This window comes from Lagenorhynchus albirostris, chromosome 15, assembly GCF_949774975.1.
Source record: "Lagenorhynchus albirostris chromosome 15, mLagAlb1.1, whole genome shotgun sequence".
NCBI lineage: Eukaryota > Metazoa > Chordata > Mammalia > Artiodactyla > Delphinidae > Lagenorhynchus > Lagenorhynchus albirostris.
In genome coordinates, this window is record NC_083109.1 from 87884106 (window position 1) to 87901475 (window position 17370).

Consider the following 17370-nt stretch of genomic DNA (forward strand, 5'->3'; position numbering starts at 1 on the left):
AGTTTTAAAAGTCAAACAACAGGTCAGATCATGGACAAGAGCAGACCCCTGCCCACCTCACCCCTGCTCCCGAAGCAGACCCAGAGAAATCACTTCTGTAAGTCTCCCTGGCTGTGCTGTCTCTTGTCTCGTTTGCGCATCACCTCCGTGTTTCTAAATGACAGGCTTTTTCAGTTTTACGAAATCCCTGCCAACTTCCTACCTGAGAGAGGACCAGCCCCTCCCAATTCAGCTGCATCACATTTTCCTTCGGGGAAACATGCTGACTGCTGACGGCCATGTCTGTGAACCTCATCCCGGCCGAGCCAGACTGTGCTGGACTGCGCTTCCTTCCTTGTGTGACTGTCTCCCAGAGGTAGCCTGTCTCACAGCTGCCGCTCTAGGCCTGTCCTCACCCTGACGAGGCCACGGCCTTCCCCACAGAAGGACCGGCTCCTCTTGGCTTCCGTTTTCCTGGGGACTCTGTACTCCGCGCCGTTTGGCAACTTTCATCATCACGCCAGGGGTCCCACCCCGCCTCCCGTTTTCCCTTTTCTGGACTCATTCCTGGTCCCACACCCCGCGGCAGCGTCCTTGGGGCCTCGAGGTGTGCGTGCACAGTCTGTTTGCTTCGTGTCTGTCTGTCTCTCCCAGGCTCACCTCCCGGCTCCCCACTGGTGTCTCAGCCGCTGCCCCAGCTCTGGAGCCTCTGAGGGCACTGCTTGCTGTGTGCTAGGGGGACGAGACCCTGTGCTACCCGAGAGGTGTCAGTCAGGCTCCTCCGAAGCCCCTCCCAGCGAGGCCTCGACTCCCGTGTCTGGCTTTGCATCACCCAATTTTAGCAAGAATCCTGTTAGCTCAGTTGGACGAGAGACCCCTGGCCCGCCATCACCGAGAACCCTGGTTTAGCCAGAACCCCGATGCAGTGATTTCCCATCCCCCACCTCACCTGCTCCTTGGCTGTCAATCCCTACCTTCCAGGCTGCATTGGGAATTCGGCCAGTTCTGTACTGAGGCCTTTTTTTGTCCCCATTGCAATGGTGCTGAACGAACCTGTCTCCATGGCTTTAACTGCTGTCCAGCTCTGGGCCTCTTGGGCAGCTCTGCAGAGCTCGGAACCTCCTTTGTGACACTGCTTGGCCTTTGAGGGGAAGCCGATGTCACCTAACGTGTGCCTCTTTGGCGTAACGATTATTTTGAGAAAAAATAGAGCAGAAATTGCCCTTTTGGGAGGGACGTTCGCACTGTTAAGGAAATCTCCCCCTGTACGTGTCTCTCTCTCTGTACCTGAACGGGGGTGGCTCTGGATCAGGAGAGACTCTTACTGGGGAGAAGCCCAGATTGAAATCCACGTAACCACCACACCCCGCTTTCTGCTCTTCTTCGTCACCCCCATAACTGGCTTCCCCCACATCCTTCTTCTTTTGTCTTTAGCTCAGGGAATTCTGAGGGACTGCGAAGCTCTGTGTCAGCAACGCGGGGCAAAGACCACATGTGTGTTTCTGATCGTGCCCTGGGTGCCGCACCAGGACGCCACAGACGGCGCAGCTGAAACACAGACTCTTCTCTCTGTTCTGGGGTTGTATCTGGTGAGGCCTCTCTCCCGGCTTGCAGACGGCCGTGTCCTCCCTGCATCCGCACGTGGTCTCCCCTCCTGTGCGCACGGGGAGATCTGTGGGGTGACAGCCGAGGGAACCCCCAGCAAAAGGCACAGGGGCTGTGATTTCTCTGCTTCATGAACCGGGGTTCACGCGAGTCCTCACGTGAGTCCTCCAGGGTTGGGCCCCGCCCACAAGCCCCAGCCTCCGGGCCAGGAGACCAGTGTCCCCTCCCTCCAGCAGGGCGTTGGCGGGCTGGCTCTCCCAGGCCACCCCTGGCTCAGCCCCTCCCTCGCCGTCCCCGTGGCCAGTCCAGCCGCCACTGTCCTGGCTCCTGCTGGGTAAACACGGTGCCCATGTGATGCCAGGCCTGTAGAGACTCTGGGGCGCACCTTCAGGGATCTCCACTCAGCTCCCCGGGAGCAGCTGCAGCAACAGCGGGACAGGCCACACCAAGGCCCACCTCAGGCCTTGCGTCAAGCCCCTCCTTCCAGCCCGGACGCCGGGCCACGCCTGGTTCTGGGACTCACTCTTTTGGAGGGCGGGTGGGCAAGCAGCTAAGCACCACGGAGTGAGGGACCCAGACCCCAGCGAGGCCCCAGCACACACTTGCTGAATCTTTATTGCACCTTTACCACATTGCAAACTCTTCCACGAAGATGCCGTGAAAGTAACCAGCTGCCCGGCCACATGACTGTGTCACACATGTGCACAGGCTTCCGAAGCAAGTCAGAAGGTGCCCCGAGGCAGCCTGGGCAGCCAGGTAACGATTGGTCCTTCACGTCGCCCGAAAGCTACACGGTGTTCATCTGTCGACGGGAGTCCGTGACAGCCTCAGGAGCCACCTGCAGCCCCAGACACCTCAGCCCCAGGCAGGGAGGAGAGTTTTTACTGTACGTTCGGTCCAGAGGGGGAGCCCTTCGCAGGGGCACTTGGCCCTGCCGGGTGGCCCTCCGTGTGACTTGCTGGGTGGTCGGGGTCTGCATAGATGTCTCTATTTATGTACATTTACACCAGGTATAAATACAAAATAGTAAGTAAAGGCTTCCTTTCCATACAAAAGGGTGGTGGGCCGCGGCCAGGCCGCCTCTGTCCACGGGGGCGGAGTGCGCTCCCGCCGGCCCGCCCTGGTCTGGAAAGTGAGGACACGCGTCCCCGGGCAGCCCGTCCGCTCCTGCGTTGGCCCGTGTGCCCCGGCAGCTGGCCTGGCCACGGCTCGCGGTCACTACCTCCCAGCAGAGGCTCTGTGCTCAGGGCTGAGGTCGTCCTCCACGACACCGGGCAGCCCGTTCTTCTCCACGCAGTCCCTGACCGCCTGCAGCACGACGCGCAGCCGCCGGTCCAGAGCCTCCAGGTGCGGCCGGTACAGGACGGGGGCCACGCGGTCCCTACGCAGGGACTCGGCCATCAGCAGACTCAGCTTGTACTCCTCCTTAGCCAGGAGCTGCAGCCGCAGGTACGTGGACCTCCTGATCCTGCGGGGAGAATGACGTCAGGCCGGCACCGGGAGGAAGAGCCTGGCCGTCGCTGCAGCCGCCCCGAGCGCGGTGCCGGCCCAGCCCCCGGCCCACTCCAGCCCCGGCCTCTCAGAAGCACGTGGTGAGGGTCCTGCCTCCAGGAGGGGCCCGGGTGGGCCCAGCGGTGTCCAACGGGCCCCGTTACTCCCGGCAGACAGTAGCGGGGAGGGAGGCAGCCCCGGCTTGGCCTGCTGGTTGTCTGGGCCAGGCGACACAGAGCTGACCCGGGGCCGAGCAGGTGTTTAGCCCCACAGCCTGTTTCCCCATCTGCTAAAGGAGGGGCCAGGCTGGGAGCCCCGAGAAAGGTGGCAGAGTGGGAGCCCGGGGCTTCGGTGTCTTCCGCTGCAAGGTGGGCTATTACGGTGACACGGAGCTGGGTCCCGGGAGGAGCTCTGGGAACTGCCGGGGTGGGGACAGGAAGGCTCGGCCTGATCTGCGGCCGCGGCTGCGGCAGCATCCGGCCTCCTGTGCAGTGACAGGGCCAGCCCAGGGGTGGGGCCCTCGGGGAGGGGCAGAGCCGCACCTGCAGCACTGCTGTAAAGGCACCAGGATGGAAAGCTCGTCATGGGAGTATTTTCCAAACCTGCGGGAAGAAGAACAGAGCTGTGGAGAGGCCACTCGCAGGGGGACACCATGCGCAGAGCCCAGGCACTGGGACGGGAGCATGAGAGCAGGCGGTGCCCGCGTGGGCCCTGCCTGGTGTTGCGGGGGCCTGGCCCCTGCTGTCCAGCCCCGGGTGCAGGGCCTGGGACGAGGCAGGTGCCTGAAAGCGGCCTGACCTTCTGGCCACTGGACTGAGCAGAGGTTCGAAGGGGTGAGTCCGGGCAGAATGAGCGGAGAAGGCTCGAGGGCGGGTCAGCCGGGAGTCTAGCTGCAGGGGCGTCTTCTACAGCTGGGAACGCGTGACCCACAGACGTAACTGCCCAGGTGCCCAGAGCTGATTCCCTGAGGCGTCTGAGAACTTGCAGCTCTGACCGCTGGAGTGGTCTGTCCCCTGCACACACACCCACTGCAGGCCTCAGTCTCCCCAGCTCACAGGCTCACAGGAGTCCTGGCCAGAACCCTGTGTCACATAGGGGGGCCTTTGGGGGCTGGGCCGTCCCTCCCCACAGAGCGCCTGCTCCCCCAGGTCTGGGTGGGGACACGGCCAGCCCTTCGCTGCGTCTGGAAGGACTCACCCTCTCCCATTGTCCAAGTGGATGATAAACGTTTTGTTCCCAAACTTCTCGAAGGTCTCGTAGTGATGGCGGTCCATGTTTCCTGTAGGGACAAGCCTGCTGGGAGCCTGTGTGCAGCTCAGAGGCGTCCCCTCCCTCCCCCGTCTGGCCTCCAAGCTGGCAGAACCGAGTACAAGCAGGACCACGGTGGCTGGATCTGTGTCAGGCGTTCCCAGGGCAGGCCGGTGGCCCCGGACATACCCATGAGGAAGTCGAAGATGGTCATGTCCATGACGTCCAGGATGCGGTGGCTGCTGTCGTAGGGGGGCGTCTGCTTCACCTCCTCGCAGTAGTCAGGGTCTACTTCCCACCTGCAGGGGAGCCGGCATGAGAAGGGCGGGCTCCCCTGTAGACAGGAGGACCCAACCAACCTCTGGGGCTGCCCAGCTCAGTACACTGGGTTCACGGGGCAGCAACAGGCACCGGGTGAGAAAAGGTGTCACCGCAGAACAGAGTGTGGGCAGATGATACCGACCAGCGGCGGGCTAAGGCTGCATTAACAGGAGCATGGGGCTGGGAGGTGATGGAGCTATAGCACGCGGATGCCACGTATTGGGGGGGCCTGGACAGCACACTTGCAAGGACGTCTCCGTGGCTGTAGGGACTGTGTCTCTCTTGCAAGAAGAGCAGAGGTCTGAAGCCTCGTCTTAACACGGACAGATCCCAGAGGCCAGTGAGCACCCAGTTCCCAAGTGAGGGGCCCTTTCTGATCATCTGCTCCCACACACTTGGCCCTGCCATTCCTCACACGGAGCTTGTTCCCTGCTGCAGGTCGGGCAGAAGCCAGCCCTCTGGAGACCCCGGGGAGTCAGGATCCTGGAGTCCCTGCCCAACGTGCGCCCAACTCACTCTGCCTTCTTGCGCTTGTGGTATGAGCGTCGCCAGGGGTTCCGCCAGGTCTTCCTCTTGGCCAGGGCCAGGTCAGGCAGAAAGGCGGCCAGCGAGCCCTCGATCTGGTCTGGCCGCCCGCACAGGGCGTGCTCCGTGGAGCAGTAGTAAGAGCACTCCCCGTAGAAGCAGATGTTGTTGGCTGTGGGTGGGGGACACGCAGGCAGTGGGGCCACTCGGGCAGCGTCCCCATGCCGGCCCCTCCCGGACATCCACCCCACCCTGGGCCAGCGTGTCTGCGCCACATCCAACTCGTCCCTCCCCTGGGCAGGGCTCACCCACACTCTCACGCCTGACATCAGCCGCCTGCTCCAACCCCGCATCACAGACCCTGGGGCCACACAGCTCGGGACTCAGAGCTCGGACCTGAACCCGAGCTCTTCCTCGTTACCCTCGAAACTAAGTCTGGAGTCTGTGGGGATTCTGTCCAGTGGCTTGAAAAAGGCCCTCATACCAAGAAAAAAAAGTGAGACTCAGCCGGCGGGGAGAGGCCTGCAAACCGTAAGCTAGTAAGCATCCAGTATTTGCACACAGAAGAGTTCTTACGTCTCAGTAATGAGAAGATGAACAGCCCCATCAATAAATGGGCAAAGGAGTTCGAAGGGTATTTCTCCAAAGAAAATATAGAAATGGCCAACAAGGACACGGAAAGATGCTCGACAGCGTTAGTCACCAGGGAAATGCAAACCAAGTCCACAGTTTCTCAACCAGGAGGATAGTTTTGATCAAAAGAACAGATAATAACTAGTGTGTTGAGGGTGTGGAGAAGTTGGGTCCCTAACACAGTGCTGGTGGGAATGTCAAATGGTGCAGCTGCTGCGAAAAACAGTCAGAAAGTTGGACCCAGAACTACCGCATGACCCGGCCATCCCACTCCCGGGCACACGCCCGACAGGAATGAAGACACATCCACACACACACTTGCACACAGACGTTCACAGCAGGCCACTCCGGCAGTCAGAGCGGAACCAACCCACGTGCTCGTCAAGGGATGGGCGGATAAACACAGTGCGGTTGATTCATGAAGTGGAACAGTATTAAACCACAGAAGGAATGAAGTGTAACACCTGCTACCACGTGGATGAACCGTGAGCATTACGCCCAGTGGATGAAGCCAGACACCGCTCACGTGAAACGCCGGGAACAGGCAAACCCACGGGGAGACAATGGCAGCTGTCGGGCAGAGCGGGGGTGACTTTGAATAGGGACGGGGTTTCTGCGGGGTGAGCAAATGTCCTGGAATCAGATAGTAGTGACTTGCACAGCACTGAGAATGTACTAAAAACCACTGAGCGGCACACTTCAAATGTTGGCTTGACGACGTGTGGATTATACCCCCACAGAGAAGAGTGATTTGAGAAGCATTGGGCGGGGAGCAGGCTGCAGCCACTCCTCAGTGCTGGGCGCGGTGGGTCTGTCCGTGCAGTTACCAACCGAACCATGTCCTCAGGGTCAACCACTTCCTTCCTTTGCTGGGGAAACAAACCCCGAGCCTGGGGTGTGCAGAAATACAGGGCCAGGGCCCCAGGCACCACTGCAGGCCCCCTTCCCTCCAGGGCCAGGGGTCCCCCCTTCTGCTGCACAGCCTGCCCGAGTGACACTTGTGACCTTCTCTGGCCACAGACAGCAGTCACACCCCCTGGAATGGAAGCGCAGGCTCGGCGGCTCCTCTGAACACGCAGAGTCCCAGGCAGGTCGGGACACGGGGATGGGAGACAGCTCCCTCACACCCCCTGCTTCCCCCGCCTCAGGATCTCGCAGCTGCTGCTGAGTCATGACTGTCAGGCGATCAAAGAAAGATCAGCCTGAGATCTCGTCTGTGGAGACACAGTTCAATCTCAGCCCATTGTCAGGAGGAAAATACTTTTCTGAGCCCTGGAATCGGTCCCTCTAACAGCCTAGACTGGCTTTAGATGGACTCATGTGAAAAGACAGGCAGTCCCTTGGGCCCACGGCCTCTTCTTCATCAGAGACCCAAATCCAGTCTCTAAAGGGACGTCCAGGGTGGGGCTCCGATAGCCCGTAGCCTGTAGCTTCTCAGCTGTGCAGCCTCGGGGGAGGCCCTTCACCTCTCTGTGCCTCGGTCTCCCCTGAACGGGGGCTGCAGCAGTTTTGAGGCTGAGTGTTAAACTTGTGACCCGAGGGAGGAGTGAGGGGCCGGTCATGGCAGTGCCCTGCGTGTGGAGAAGAGGGCGCTGGAGGAGGCAGTCCTGGCTCATCTTATAATGACACTCCAGACAGACAGCTGGGGGTGGCCGGGGCCAGATAGCCAGGAGGGCCTGCCTGCTCCAGCCCCAGAGGACTTGGATGAGATGCACTGCCTGTGCAGGGAGCCTCGTCTCTGCGAGGATCAGTGTCGATCAGAGGACCAACACCCGCCAGCCTGAGGGTCCCGGACGGTCCAGGTGCGCCGTTCTCTGAATGTTTCAGGGGTTTGCCGGCTGGAGGCTGCCAAGATGTCACGTGGGGCAGGGCTTCTGCGGGGGGGGGCGCTGAGGATGCCCGGGCGCAGTTCTGGGAACCCCTCTGGCCCTCAGTGGGACTCTGAGTGGGCACTGACCACAGTGTGTGGACAGAGGCCCAGTGACCACCCAGCCAGACCGCAGCCGGCATGGCAGGAAAAGAGCCGATTTAAAAGTGGGGCTGAGTGGCTGGGAGGGGGCAGGAGAGGCTCCTGGGGGGTTCACATGGGGTCCCTGTAGAAGCCCACAGAATTTGCGCAGGAGGACGCGGGCTGATCTCAGGATATGAGGCACGTCCATAGGAATCTGCCAGGAAAGCACGAGGAACGTGTTCCGTAGAAGACGTGGGCTCCAGCCGCTGGCCTCCGCGCAGCCCCACGGTGGCAGGCACTCGGCTGTCCCACAGTCCAACGTAGCCCTGCACCTCTGGCCGCACACTGCTGCCCCGGGCCTGCCGGCAGGAGGGCCGCCTCCACCTCTCACCCCGCGGGCTCCCTGCCCCCACTCAGGCCCCTGGAGGCGGAAGGGAGCTGGCGTGGATTAAAGTCTACAGGGAAGCTCGGCATCTATGGTGAGTTTGGCCTCCGATGGGTGCAGAAGTGCAAGCAGAGCCAGAGTGGTCCAAATGAATCCCGACAGATTTCATTTTCCAAGACGAGGTCAAAGCTGGCTGCTTAAGAGAAAAGCAAACCTCCCCCAGGGCTTTCAGGAAGAGGTCTGGCTGGCAGAGCAGGGCGGTGGGGACACAGACAGTCTGGTCAGAGAGGTGGGTGTCAGGAGCGGCAGACCAAGCTGAGCCTGCGGCCAGCTGCTCCGAGGACAGCGTTCAGGAGTGCGACCCAGGTGGGGAGCTCGGGCGCCAAGCAGGATTCTCGGAGAAACCCGCGGGGCCTGGGAGAGCAGCTGGGAGCTGGGAACCCGAGTGGGTCCAGCTGTCGGAACCGACCAGTCAGAGTGACGGCTCTGCTCAGGGTGAGGACGGGTGTCAGCATGAGGCTGTGTACTTGGGGACAACCAGGGAGACCGACAGTCATGATTCGTGTGGAGGACAGGGTGGGACGCCAGCATCTCAGCTCATCTGCTTAGGCTAACAGCTGACTCCATCTTCTGGTTGTAGAAAGGACTCCCCACTCAAAGCCCAGGCTAAGGCTGCCTTTCCCCAGGAGAACACGGAGCGGGCATCAACTCGGAGGCCCCTCTGCCCCAGAGGAAGTGGAATCCAGCGCAGAAACCCCTTGATTTGTGTCCCTTTCTCAAGATTTCAAACTTCAATCCCTCCCTTTCCTTGTGGCAGGTTACATCATCCCTTCCGCTCAGGGCCCTCAACTGTCGGGGCAGAGCTCAGAAATGAAAGAGAAAATGCGGGGACAGGCAACAGTGTGGGTGACTCTCAAAATAACCACGTCGAGGGAAAGACAAAGAACAGGCCCAAGGCCGCCCAGCCTCCACTGTCAGAAGCAACCCAATGCACAGATGGAAGGTGGCCCCAGGCCGTCTGGGGGGACGCAGGGGCGGGAGGGGACTCTGGGGGACGGACACGGTCACCATCTTGACCGTGGGGATAGTTCAGACTCCAAATGTCAGTTAAACCATTTAAAAATGGGGATGTGGAAACGATGGGCCACCCCAGGGCCTGAGTGAGGAATCCCACGCAGGTGCTCGGCGAGGCTGGGGCGCCTGCCGCTGTGGCTGCGTGACCTGAACCTTCCCACCTGTGCCATGACAGAGGCAGGGGCACACGCCCCCGGACGGGCCTGTCCCACCCATCCACGCGGCTCGGGCACAGGCAAGGCGACCCCGGAAAGCCCTCAAAGACCCCTCCCGACGCACAGGCTCTCACTTTGCCCTTTGGTTTCTGGTCACATGGGTGAGACACTGACACAAAAGGGAATGAGAACCCTCCTGCCTCGGGCGGGTGGGTGGGTTTCTGCCCTACTTTCCTCTCTTTACGGGCTCTGAGAGGAGGAGCCAGACGAGGCTCTCGGTGAGCAACGGATGACAAACATGGAGCTTCATGAAATTAAGGACGTGTGGCCTCAGTTCTGATGAATTTGTGAATGCAGCTGAGAAGCGTGCCGAGTATGTCAATCTGAACGTCAGTCTGCAAGAAAGGAGTTTCTAGGCTGGGCTTTTATTCGCCAGCAGGTCTTCAGACACAGACAATCCAGGGCTTATGTGGCTTCTGTTGGCATGAACTAACTGGGGTGGGTGCCAGGCATGGCGGAGGCATTCCTGCAGGGGAGCTGGGGGCGAGGTCCACTCTCTGTGGATCTCGGTGTCCCAGCTGGGTCACTCCACTCTGCTTTGCCAGCATCACTGGGACAACTCAAAATGTTCCAAGATGAAATACAAGAGAGTTCTCCATGGCTCAAGCCTAGTGAGCGTGGGCGCCTGGAACAGCTCAGCGCAGGGCCTGGCGCAAAGGAAGTGCTTGGGAAAGGGATGGGCGGATCGTGGAGGCCCAAGTACCACAACTGAAACAGGCTGGGGCAGGTAACTCAGCAGAGCGTGACTTACGTTTATGTGTGCACTTAAGGTTTATAATATGAAGTCTTGAAGGTTTTCATAAATGTCAGCACCTCCTGGTACATGGAGCGTGCAGGGTACCCGAGTGCAAGGGGAACCAGGGTCAACCCTCCAGGGGACCAGGTGAAGTCGCTGCTCCCCGCCGGCACTTGGTGGAGGAGGGGGCGCAGCACGGCCCCTGCCACTATGGGAGGGTCTTGCTGGGGTGTTTTAAATCTGGGGGAGTCCAAAGGACGGAGTTCCCCTCTGGCCGGACCACCTGGAGGAGAACCCCGAAGAGGTGACGAATTTCCTTTTGCCTTTGGTAGAAACAACATCTATGCCAGCCCGGGGGGCGGAGTCAGGAACGATCAAGACTTTTAGACTTAGGGTGTGTGGCACGCGGTGCAGGGGCAGGTTACCTGGGGAATGAGGTTACCTGGGGAAATGAAGAAGGTTCTCCACAGCTTCTTGTCCCGCGTGACGTCCCGGATCTCCTTGGTCATGTTGACCATCCTACCAGCCACGGGAGGGACCCGGCGGAAGTCCAGGATCCTGGCAGAAGGACAGGGAAAGGAGTCCTCACCTCCGTACCCTCCAGCCACTCCCACCGGAGCTGAGTGGACACCTCACTCTCCTCCGTTAGGCCCAGACCCCTCACGTCGGCTGCCCACCCTCCTCCCCAGCAGCAAGGGGCCTGTGAGGCCACAAAGAATTTGCATTCTGCTGGCAGAGCTGCCCTGAAACAGGTGATCACAGAGGGAAGGGGCCCAGTTTTGCGAGACTCATGACCTTTGGTCTTGCCAGAGAGGCTGATGCCCTGTGAGTGTCCTCTTTTCTCCCCTTTATTCCCGACGGCCGGCTCTCTACCCCGGGTCACCTGGGCAACTCCTGTCGGCCAGGCACACAGCAGGGCACGGCCATGGGGTGACAATGCCACGAGGGTGCCGGCGGGAGGGCTCACCTGTCCAGGTGGAAGGCAGCGATCTCTGCATTGTGCCTCTCGTAATCGGAGAAATAGAAGAAGTCAGGGGGTGTCTCCTGCTCCCTCATTTGCCTGGAGAAAATGGAACAAAACAGAAGTTTATCAAAGAGAAGTCGTCCCAGTGGAAGGGGGCGTGTGGCTCGTACCAACTCCGGGGAGCTGACTGTCGAATTCCCAAGGATTCTGGGAACAAGTCGTTAAATGTAGTCATTGTTAAAAATTAAATTATATAGGGAATTCCCCGGTGGTCCAATGGTTAGGACTCCAAGCTTTCACTGCCGAGGGTGCGGGTTCAATCTCTGGTTGGGGAAGTAAGATCCCACAAGGTGTGTGGCACAGCCAAAAAAAAAATAAAAAATAAATAAAATTATATAAACCTACAGCTAAATAAGTTGCATTTAAGAATAACCACTTAGGGCTTCCCTGGTGGTGCAGTGGTTGAGAGTCCGCCTGCCGATGCAGGGGACGCAGGTTCGTGCCCCGGTCTGGGAAGATCCCACGTGCCGCGGAGCGGCTAGGCCCGTGAACCATGGCCGCTGAGCCTGTGCGTCCGGAGCCTGTGCTCCACAACGGGAGAGGCCGCAGCAGTGAGAGGCCCGCGTACCGCAAAAAAATAAATAAATAAAACAACCACTTAGATCTCACGATGTCCCAGCTATTTCCTGAGCTGAGGCTGCTCCTCTTGTCTGCAGGTGGAAACCCGTGCTGGGACACCTGTTCCCAGCCCACCTCTGCGACCTCGTGCTGGGAGCCTGCAGCCTGGAAGTGTCTGCACTGCGGAAATCGGCAGATTCTGCCCATCAGGCTTTAATAACCACAGGGGCTGGTTATTAAATGATGAGCAACACCCCCCACCACCGCCCACCATATGCAGATTCTCGTGAGAGGCTGCTGGTGAGGATGGCCAGGCAGCAGAGGACCCGTCCTGAGCAAGTGACTTCCCCGGGTGTGAGCCGGGGCCCGGGTCAGGTTGTGCAAACTGACCCCAGCCTGCTGTCGCTGCCCGGCCGCTGCCTGCACAGAGGGCTCCCCGGGGGTGTGCAGGAGGCCACGTGCAGGACTCTGCTGAAGGGTGGACGTCACCCTTGCAGACATCAGTGCTTAGCAGGCGGCTGGGGGCAAACACGGTGAGGGCCAGGCTTTGACCTCACATTTTGGGGCGTTTGCCCACTGTCCAAAGTCATGTGGGAGCAAACACACTCCCTGCATGAGATCCAGGTCCGTTCCGTGCCCTGCCTCCACCGCTGGGGACAATTTCCCCAGGAGGCCACCTGGCGGCACCCAGGGAGGAAACCCAACCTTCAGCCTAATAAGAATTTACCAAATGCCAGCGATCTTCTCTGAGCTGGGAAACAGGTCGGGTGAGAGTCAAGGGCCTCCCATGGTCTGGCCCACACCGCCCACTCAAGGCGGAGGCTGTCCAGTACAGGCGTGAATGCGCCAGCGACAGGAGACTCACCACATTTCCCCAGGTAACTCTCCCAGCCTGGCTTCCCTGAGTCCTCACTCCCCAAAATGCAGCTCGAGTTGGCCAGAGACCGCCTGACCCCGAGCATCTGGACCCAACCGCCAGCCGACATCACTGCTAAGCACACAGGCACACGCACAGGTATTGAGTACTGGAGAGCCACCCTCAGGAAACTGAGGCCACGCAGGGAGGACCAGACCCAGGCCTCAGTCCAGTGGGCTGCACATCCACTGGAGGTTCCCTCGCCCCCTGTGCTCTCAGAGCTCCTGACGGGACTCGCCCCTTTCCCCGTGCTTCCCCAAATGTCACCTGAATCAGCCTTTCCAGAACCAGCCTGTGACTCTGGGAACAGACCAGTGCTCACGATTCCAGCTGGTGTAACTCTGGCCTGGGCAGGACTCTGACTGGGGACCACCCTGGCCTTGCACCAGTCCCTTTGTGAGCCACTTAGGGATACCCTGCAGACGGCTGCTGGTGACCAAGGCACAGGCCACCTAGTCACCCGGCTGAGCTGGAGGTGGCTGGCGTGCATTTCCCAGTCACAGACCCTGCAGGGGGCTGGCACCCAGGGTGGGGACTGCTCGGCACCTGGGAGGAGGGAAGGCCACGCTGGCCAGGGCTCCTGAGACATAAGGAAACCAAGTTCAGGCTTCCTGGTGGGATCTCCTGACTTTTAAATGCTGGCAAGTAAATTTCCTTTTTTAAAAAACACTGTGGGTCGAATTAAATATGTGCGCCTCCCTCACTGGAAGCCACCCATGCCCTGGTCTGCAGCGGCTGGAGGACTGGGCATTTCTGAGACTGAAGGTGGTGGCTGACTTAACTGAGAATCCCGGGCTGAGCCTAGCACTGTCTACACAACACTGGTTCTACGGACTTTGACGTTTAAACTGGAAAAGAGCTGGTGCAGATTTAAGTCAGATTTCTTCCCTGCAGACCCCAGAACAGCCCTCCCCGCAAGGCAGCGTCTCCCAATTGCACAGCCTGCAAACCCCACCCCATACATCCCCGGCCTTTTATTTTTTCAGTCTGTCGTGGAATTAAGAATTATTTTCGTTGTAAAATACATCAGAACTCACCACCAGCTCCTGGGGCAGAGCCCCTCAAAGAGAGCCCTACAAAAGTGTATGAAGCTGTGGGCCCTCAGAGTCCCCGGGGCCATGCCCGGGGCTGGCGGCACAGCTTTCGCCTGTGCTGCCGGAGGATCGGCCATTCTCGCCCCACCCAGGGGCTCCGGGTCACCGACTCTGCTTCTCAGCGTGGCCTGCACTGCCCTCCCCAGCCCAGCAGGACTCTCCTCGGTGATGGACATGCTCTACACCTCACAGGCACACCCAGATGTTGGACACAGGACCCGACTTTCACATTTTATTTTAATTAACTTACACATAAACGGGCACATGTGGCTGGTGGCTACTGTCCTGGACAGTGCAGATCTAGAGGACGGCCTTTCTGAGGCCTCTCTGCTCCCTCCGACTGTCCCCCTCTGCCCGTATACCCTCACGCCTGGGTCCTCCTCTGCCCTCTGTCTCCCAGGCTCTGCCTCTCCACTCAGCTCATGGCTCCCCTGACCCAACAGGGCTCTCTGTCTGCCCCCCCAGTGGACCTTCCTTCTTCCACTTTCTCGGCCAGGCCATCATCACCATCACCAGTGCTTCAGCCTTTGTTCCCTCTCCCTCACCCTGACCCACCCCTCTGAGCAGGTCACACACGTGGAATGCAGGTGGCTCTGAGCCCTGCTGCTCTGGGAAAAGCCCAGCCACTTCCTGAAGGCACTGTGACCAGGCTCCGGAACAGTTCCTGGTACCTTCCCATCTCCCGCCTTGGGGTTTTCCGGTGACCTCTGTCCCCGGGCCATTCACAGGAAGGCAGCTCTGCTCACCTCCTGGCGTCCTTACCAGCCAGTTCACGGCTGGGAGAACTCAGGGAGTCTTGGAGTTTCCATTTATCTGCTGTGGGGAGGATGCTGGCCCATCTCAGGGCACAGGTGCTGAGCAAGGGATAACCTGGGAGCGTCTGTGGGATGCCAGGGGCCAGCGGCACCGGTCCCACTGTAGAGACTGGGATTTCTTTCCTTGCACTGAGTAGGGAGCAGGTGGACCATGGTCCCCTCCATGGGGGGCCGGCCACCTTCCTGCCACTTCCTGGGCTGCACTGGGAAACAGCAGGTACTTTGGAAAACTACTGAACCCAAAGCACCAGGCAGGAGACTGGACTTGGCTGAGCCGGGTCACCTGGCAGCCTCTCCTTCCTCCAGGTGTCCCGGCGGAAGGTGTGCTCAGGTGCAGGAGGGCAGGTGTGGGGTGCGGCCCGCCCCAGGCTTCTTCCTGGGAGGGGGGCATGGAGATGTGAAAAGGAGACGCTATGGGACCCTCTGGAGCTGGCTGAGCACCCAGGGCTCGCCCTGACGAGGGGCGGAGAGCCCAGGGGCCAGGGACCAGCATTTCCTGGAAGGGCACCTGCAGCCCAGGAGTCACGGCCCTCCCCCACCCTGGCCTCGGGACTGCAAGGCAGGGAAATGAAAAGGTGTTAAGGCTGATGACTTCCTGGTCAAACAGCAGCTGAGGAACGAGGCAAACCACGGATTCAGGCGTCTGTTGAAGTGAAAGATGGCCTTGGCAACGGCGACTGGGGTTGAAAAGGGAAGAAAGGTAGAAACTGGTGGAAGTGGGAAGGGCCAGGGTCCGAGGAAGGTTCGGGTCCGCTCCTCCTGTCAGGAAGGCCCTGGAACTTCACACTCCACCTGGCTCAGACAGTCAGATGGAGCCCCAAGGCCACCAGAAAGCAGGCCCTGGAGGGCGGTCCCTGATACCCTCAAAGCCCAGACCTGCTAAACCCTAGTGAGAGGCTGCTTGGGACCAGTTCTCGGGGCCTCCTGCATGTCCCTCTCTCCTTCCTCTCCAGAGCTGACCACACCCAAACCCCCTTCCTTTAGAGGGACTTCCCTTAGCTCGGAAGGAAGCACAATACTACGTGATAGTGGTTATTCATACTAAAGTGAGAATGACTGCTATGTTGACCTCTCCCAGGAAGTCTGTGATCTAAATCCCCAGAATCTGTGAATACGGCTACCTTAAATGGCAAGAGGAACTTTGCAGATGTGATTTAGTTAAGGATCTTGAGATGAGGAGATGATCCTGGATTATCTGCATGGGCCCTATGTCATCAAAAGGGTCCTTATTAGAGGGAAGCACAGGGAGATCTGAAGCCAGAAGAGGCTACACTGGCGGCCCTGAAGATGGAGGCTTGGGGCGGGGGGGAATCTGTTTCCTTCTCTAGCTTCTAGAGGCGCCTGCATTCCTCGGCAGAAAGCCAACTCCAGAGCCTCCAGAAGCCCACAGCCCACAGATCCATTTTAGATTTCGGACCTCCAGGACCGTAAGAGACCAAGCTTGTGTTGCTTTAAGCCACTAAATTTGTGGTAAGTTTTTACCACAGGAACAGGGAAGGCGTATGGAATCTCTGGCAACACGAAAGCAGCACAAAGGACACAGTGATTTAGCAACCTTGGAGAGGTTGTGAAATTCCGTCTATTTCCTCCAGACCTGGTCACGCTGAAATGCATTACACTTTTAAGAAGTGACGCAGAACGTTTTGAGAGAAGCACCTCTGTTTTCACATAAGCTGAGGGGGCAGAATCCGACGCGCATCGTGGGCCCTCCCTGGGCTGCACGATTTGTGCTTGGGGCGCCCCTCAAGGCTCTGATCTTTGCCCCTGTTTTGATGACACAGACGTCTGAGGTTGGGAAAGGGCGAGTGACGTCTGCAGAGCCACATGGCTGGAAATGGCCGGCCCTGGGTCAGGACCCGGGTGTCTGACCCAGTCCTAGGCTCTTTCTTTAGGCCCCAAAGTCAGACATGGCTCCGGGTGTGGGTCTCGAAAACCTGCCTTTCCTCTGGGATCAGAACCGCCTCTGGGCACAGCGAGGCCGGAAGACGCTGGCTGCCAGCCGCCAGGTCAGGTGCCTAGGCTCACAGGGGACAAGGGGCTGCAGCCCCAGAGGTTCGGCTGCAAGAACCGTCCCCATGTCCCCAAGAAAGGTCCTGGTTCCTGGTGGGAGGAAGGGCCCACCAGTGCGTCCAGTTCCTGCCAGACGCTTGGCCCAGCTCCCAGCAGGTCTGCACCACTGCACCCCTCTTAACAGCTGTCAGACCCCTTGTCCCTCCCACAGACCAACAGCCTCCCTGCTGACCTCACTGCTACTGCCAACATCTCAGCATTCTTTCACTTGTGGGAAAACAGAAAACTTTTGCTCTGATTGAAAGCAGAGTAAGTTGGCAGCTTATGACCAAACCCACGAAGGGATAAAAGCCAACATTTATCCAGCTCTTACTCTGAGCTGAGCGCCCTGCTAAGCGCTTTCCGCGCGTTCACTCTCTGCGTCCTCACGACCCCTGTGAAGTGTCCCCGTCCTACAGACAAGGACACAGCCAGTGAGAGGTTTCAGCTCACCAACAGAGGGGGGTCCCGATACAGGGCCCAGCGCTGAGGTCCAATGCCCTGCGTTAGTCCAAGGGGACCCCCGGATTGAGATGGGGGGACTGGGGTGGGGAGTGGGCTGGACCATATTCTCTTCACTGGACACCTGGGGAGGACAACTGGTGGGGAAGGGTCTGCTCACACAGGCCTGCCCGGGCTGCCACCCTCTCCAGGCTGACGGAGCAGGTGCGCCCTTGGTGCCTCTGTGAAGTGGGGCAGGCAAGACGGCTCAGGGGTGACGCCGCCAGGGGGAGCAGAGCCCCGCCGTGCC

General features: G+C 59.5%; 1 protein-coding gene across 1 annotated transcript in view; it reads right to left on the reverse strand.

The window, feature by feature from the left end:
* Window positions 1-2181: 2181 nt before the first annotated feature.
* Window positions 2182-17370, reverse strand: part of FAM20C (FAM20C golgi associated secretory pathway kinase) — a 36814-nt gene continuing 21625 nt past the window's right edge. Inside the window, exons 4-10 of the mRNA XM_060125247.1 lie at window positions 11131-11223; window positions 10606-10721; window positions 5161-5341; window positions 4513-4622; window positions 4273-4354; window positions 3618-3677; window positions 2182-3052 (exon numbers count right to left, since the gene is read on the reverse strand). Coding sequence (XP_059981230.1) covers window positions 2803-3052; window positions 3618-3677; window positions 4273-4354; window positions 4513-4622; window positions 5161-5341; window positions 10606-10721; window positions 11131-11223 — 892 coding nt within the window. The 3' untranslated portion in view covers window positions 2182-2802. The remainder of the gene's footprint in view (window positions 3053-3617; window positions 3678-4272; window positions 4355-4512; window positions 4623-5160; window positions 5342-10605; window positions 10722-11130; window positions 11224-17370) is intronic.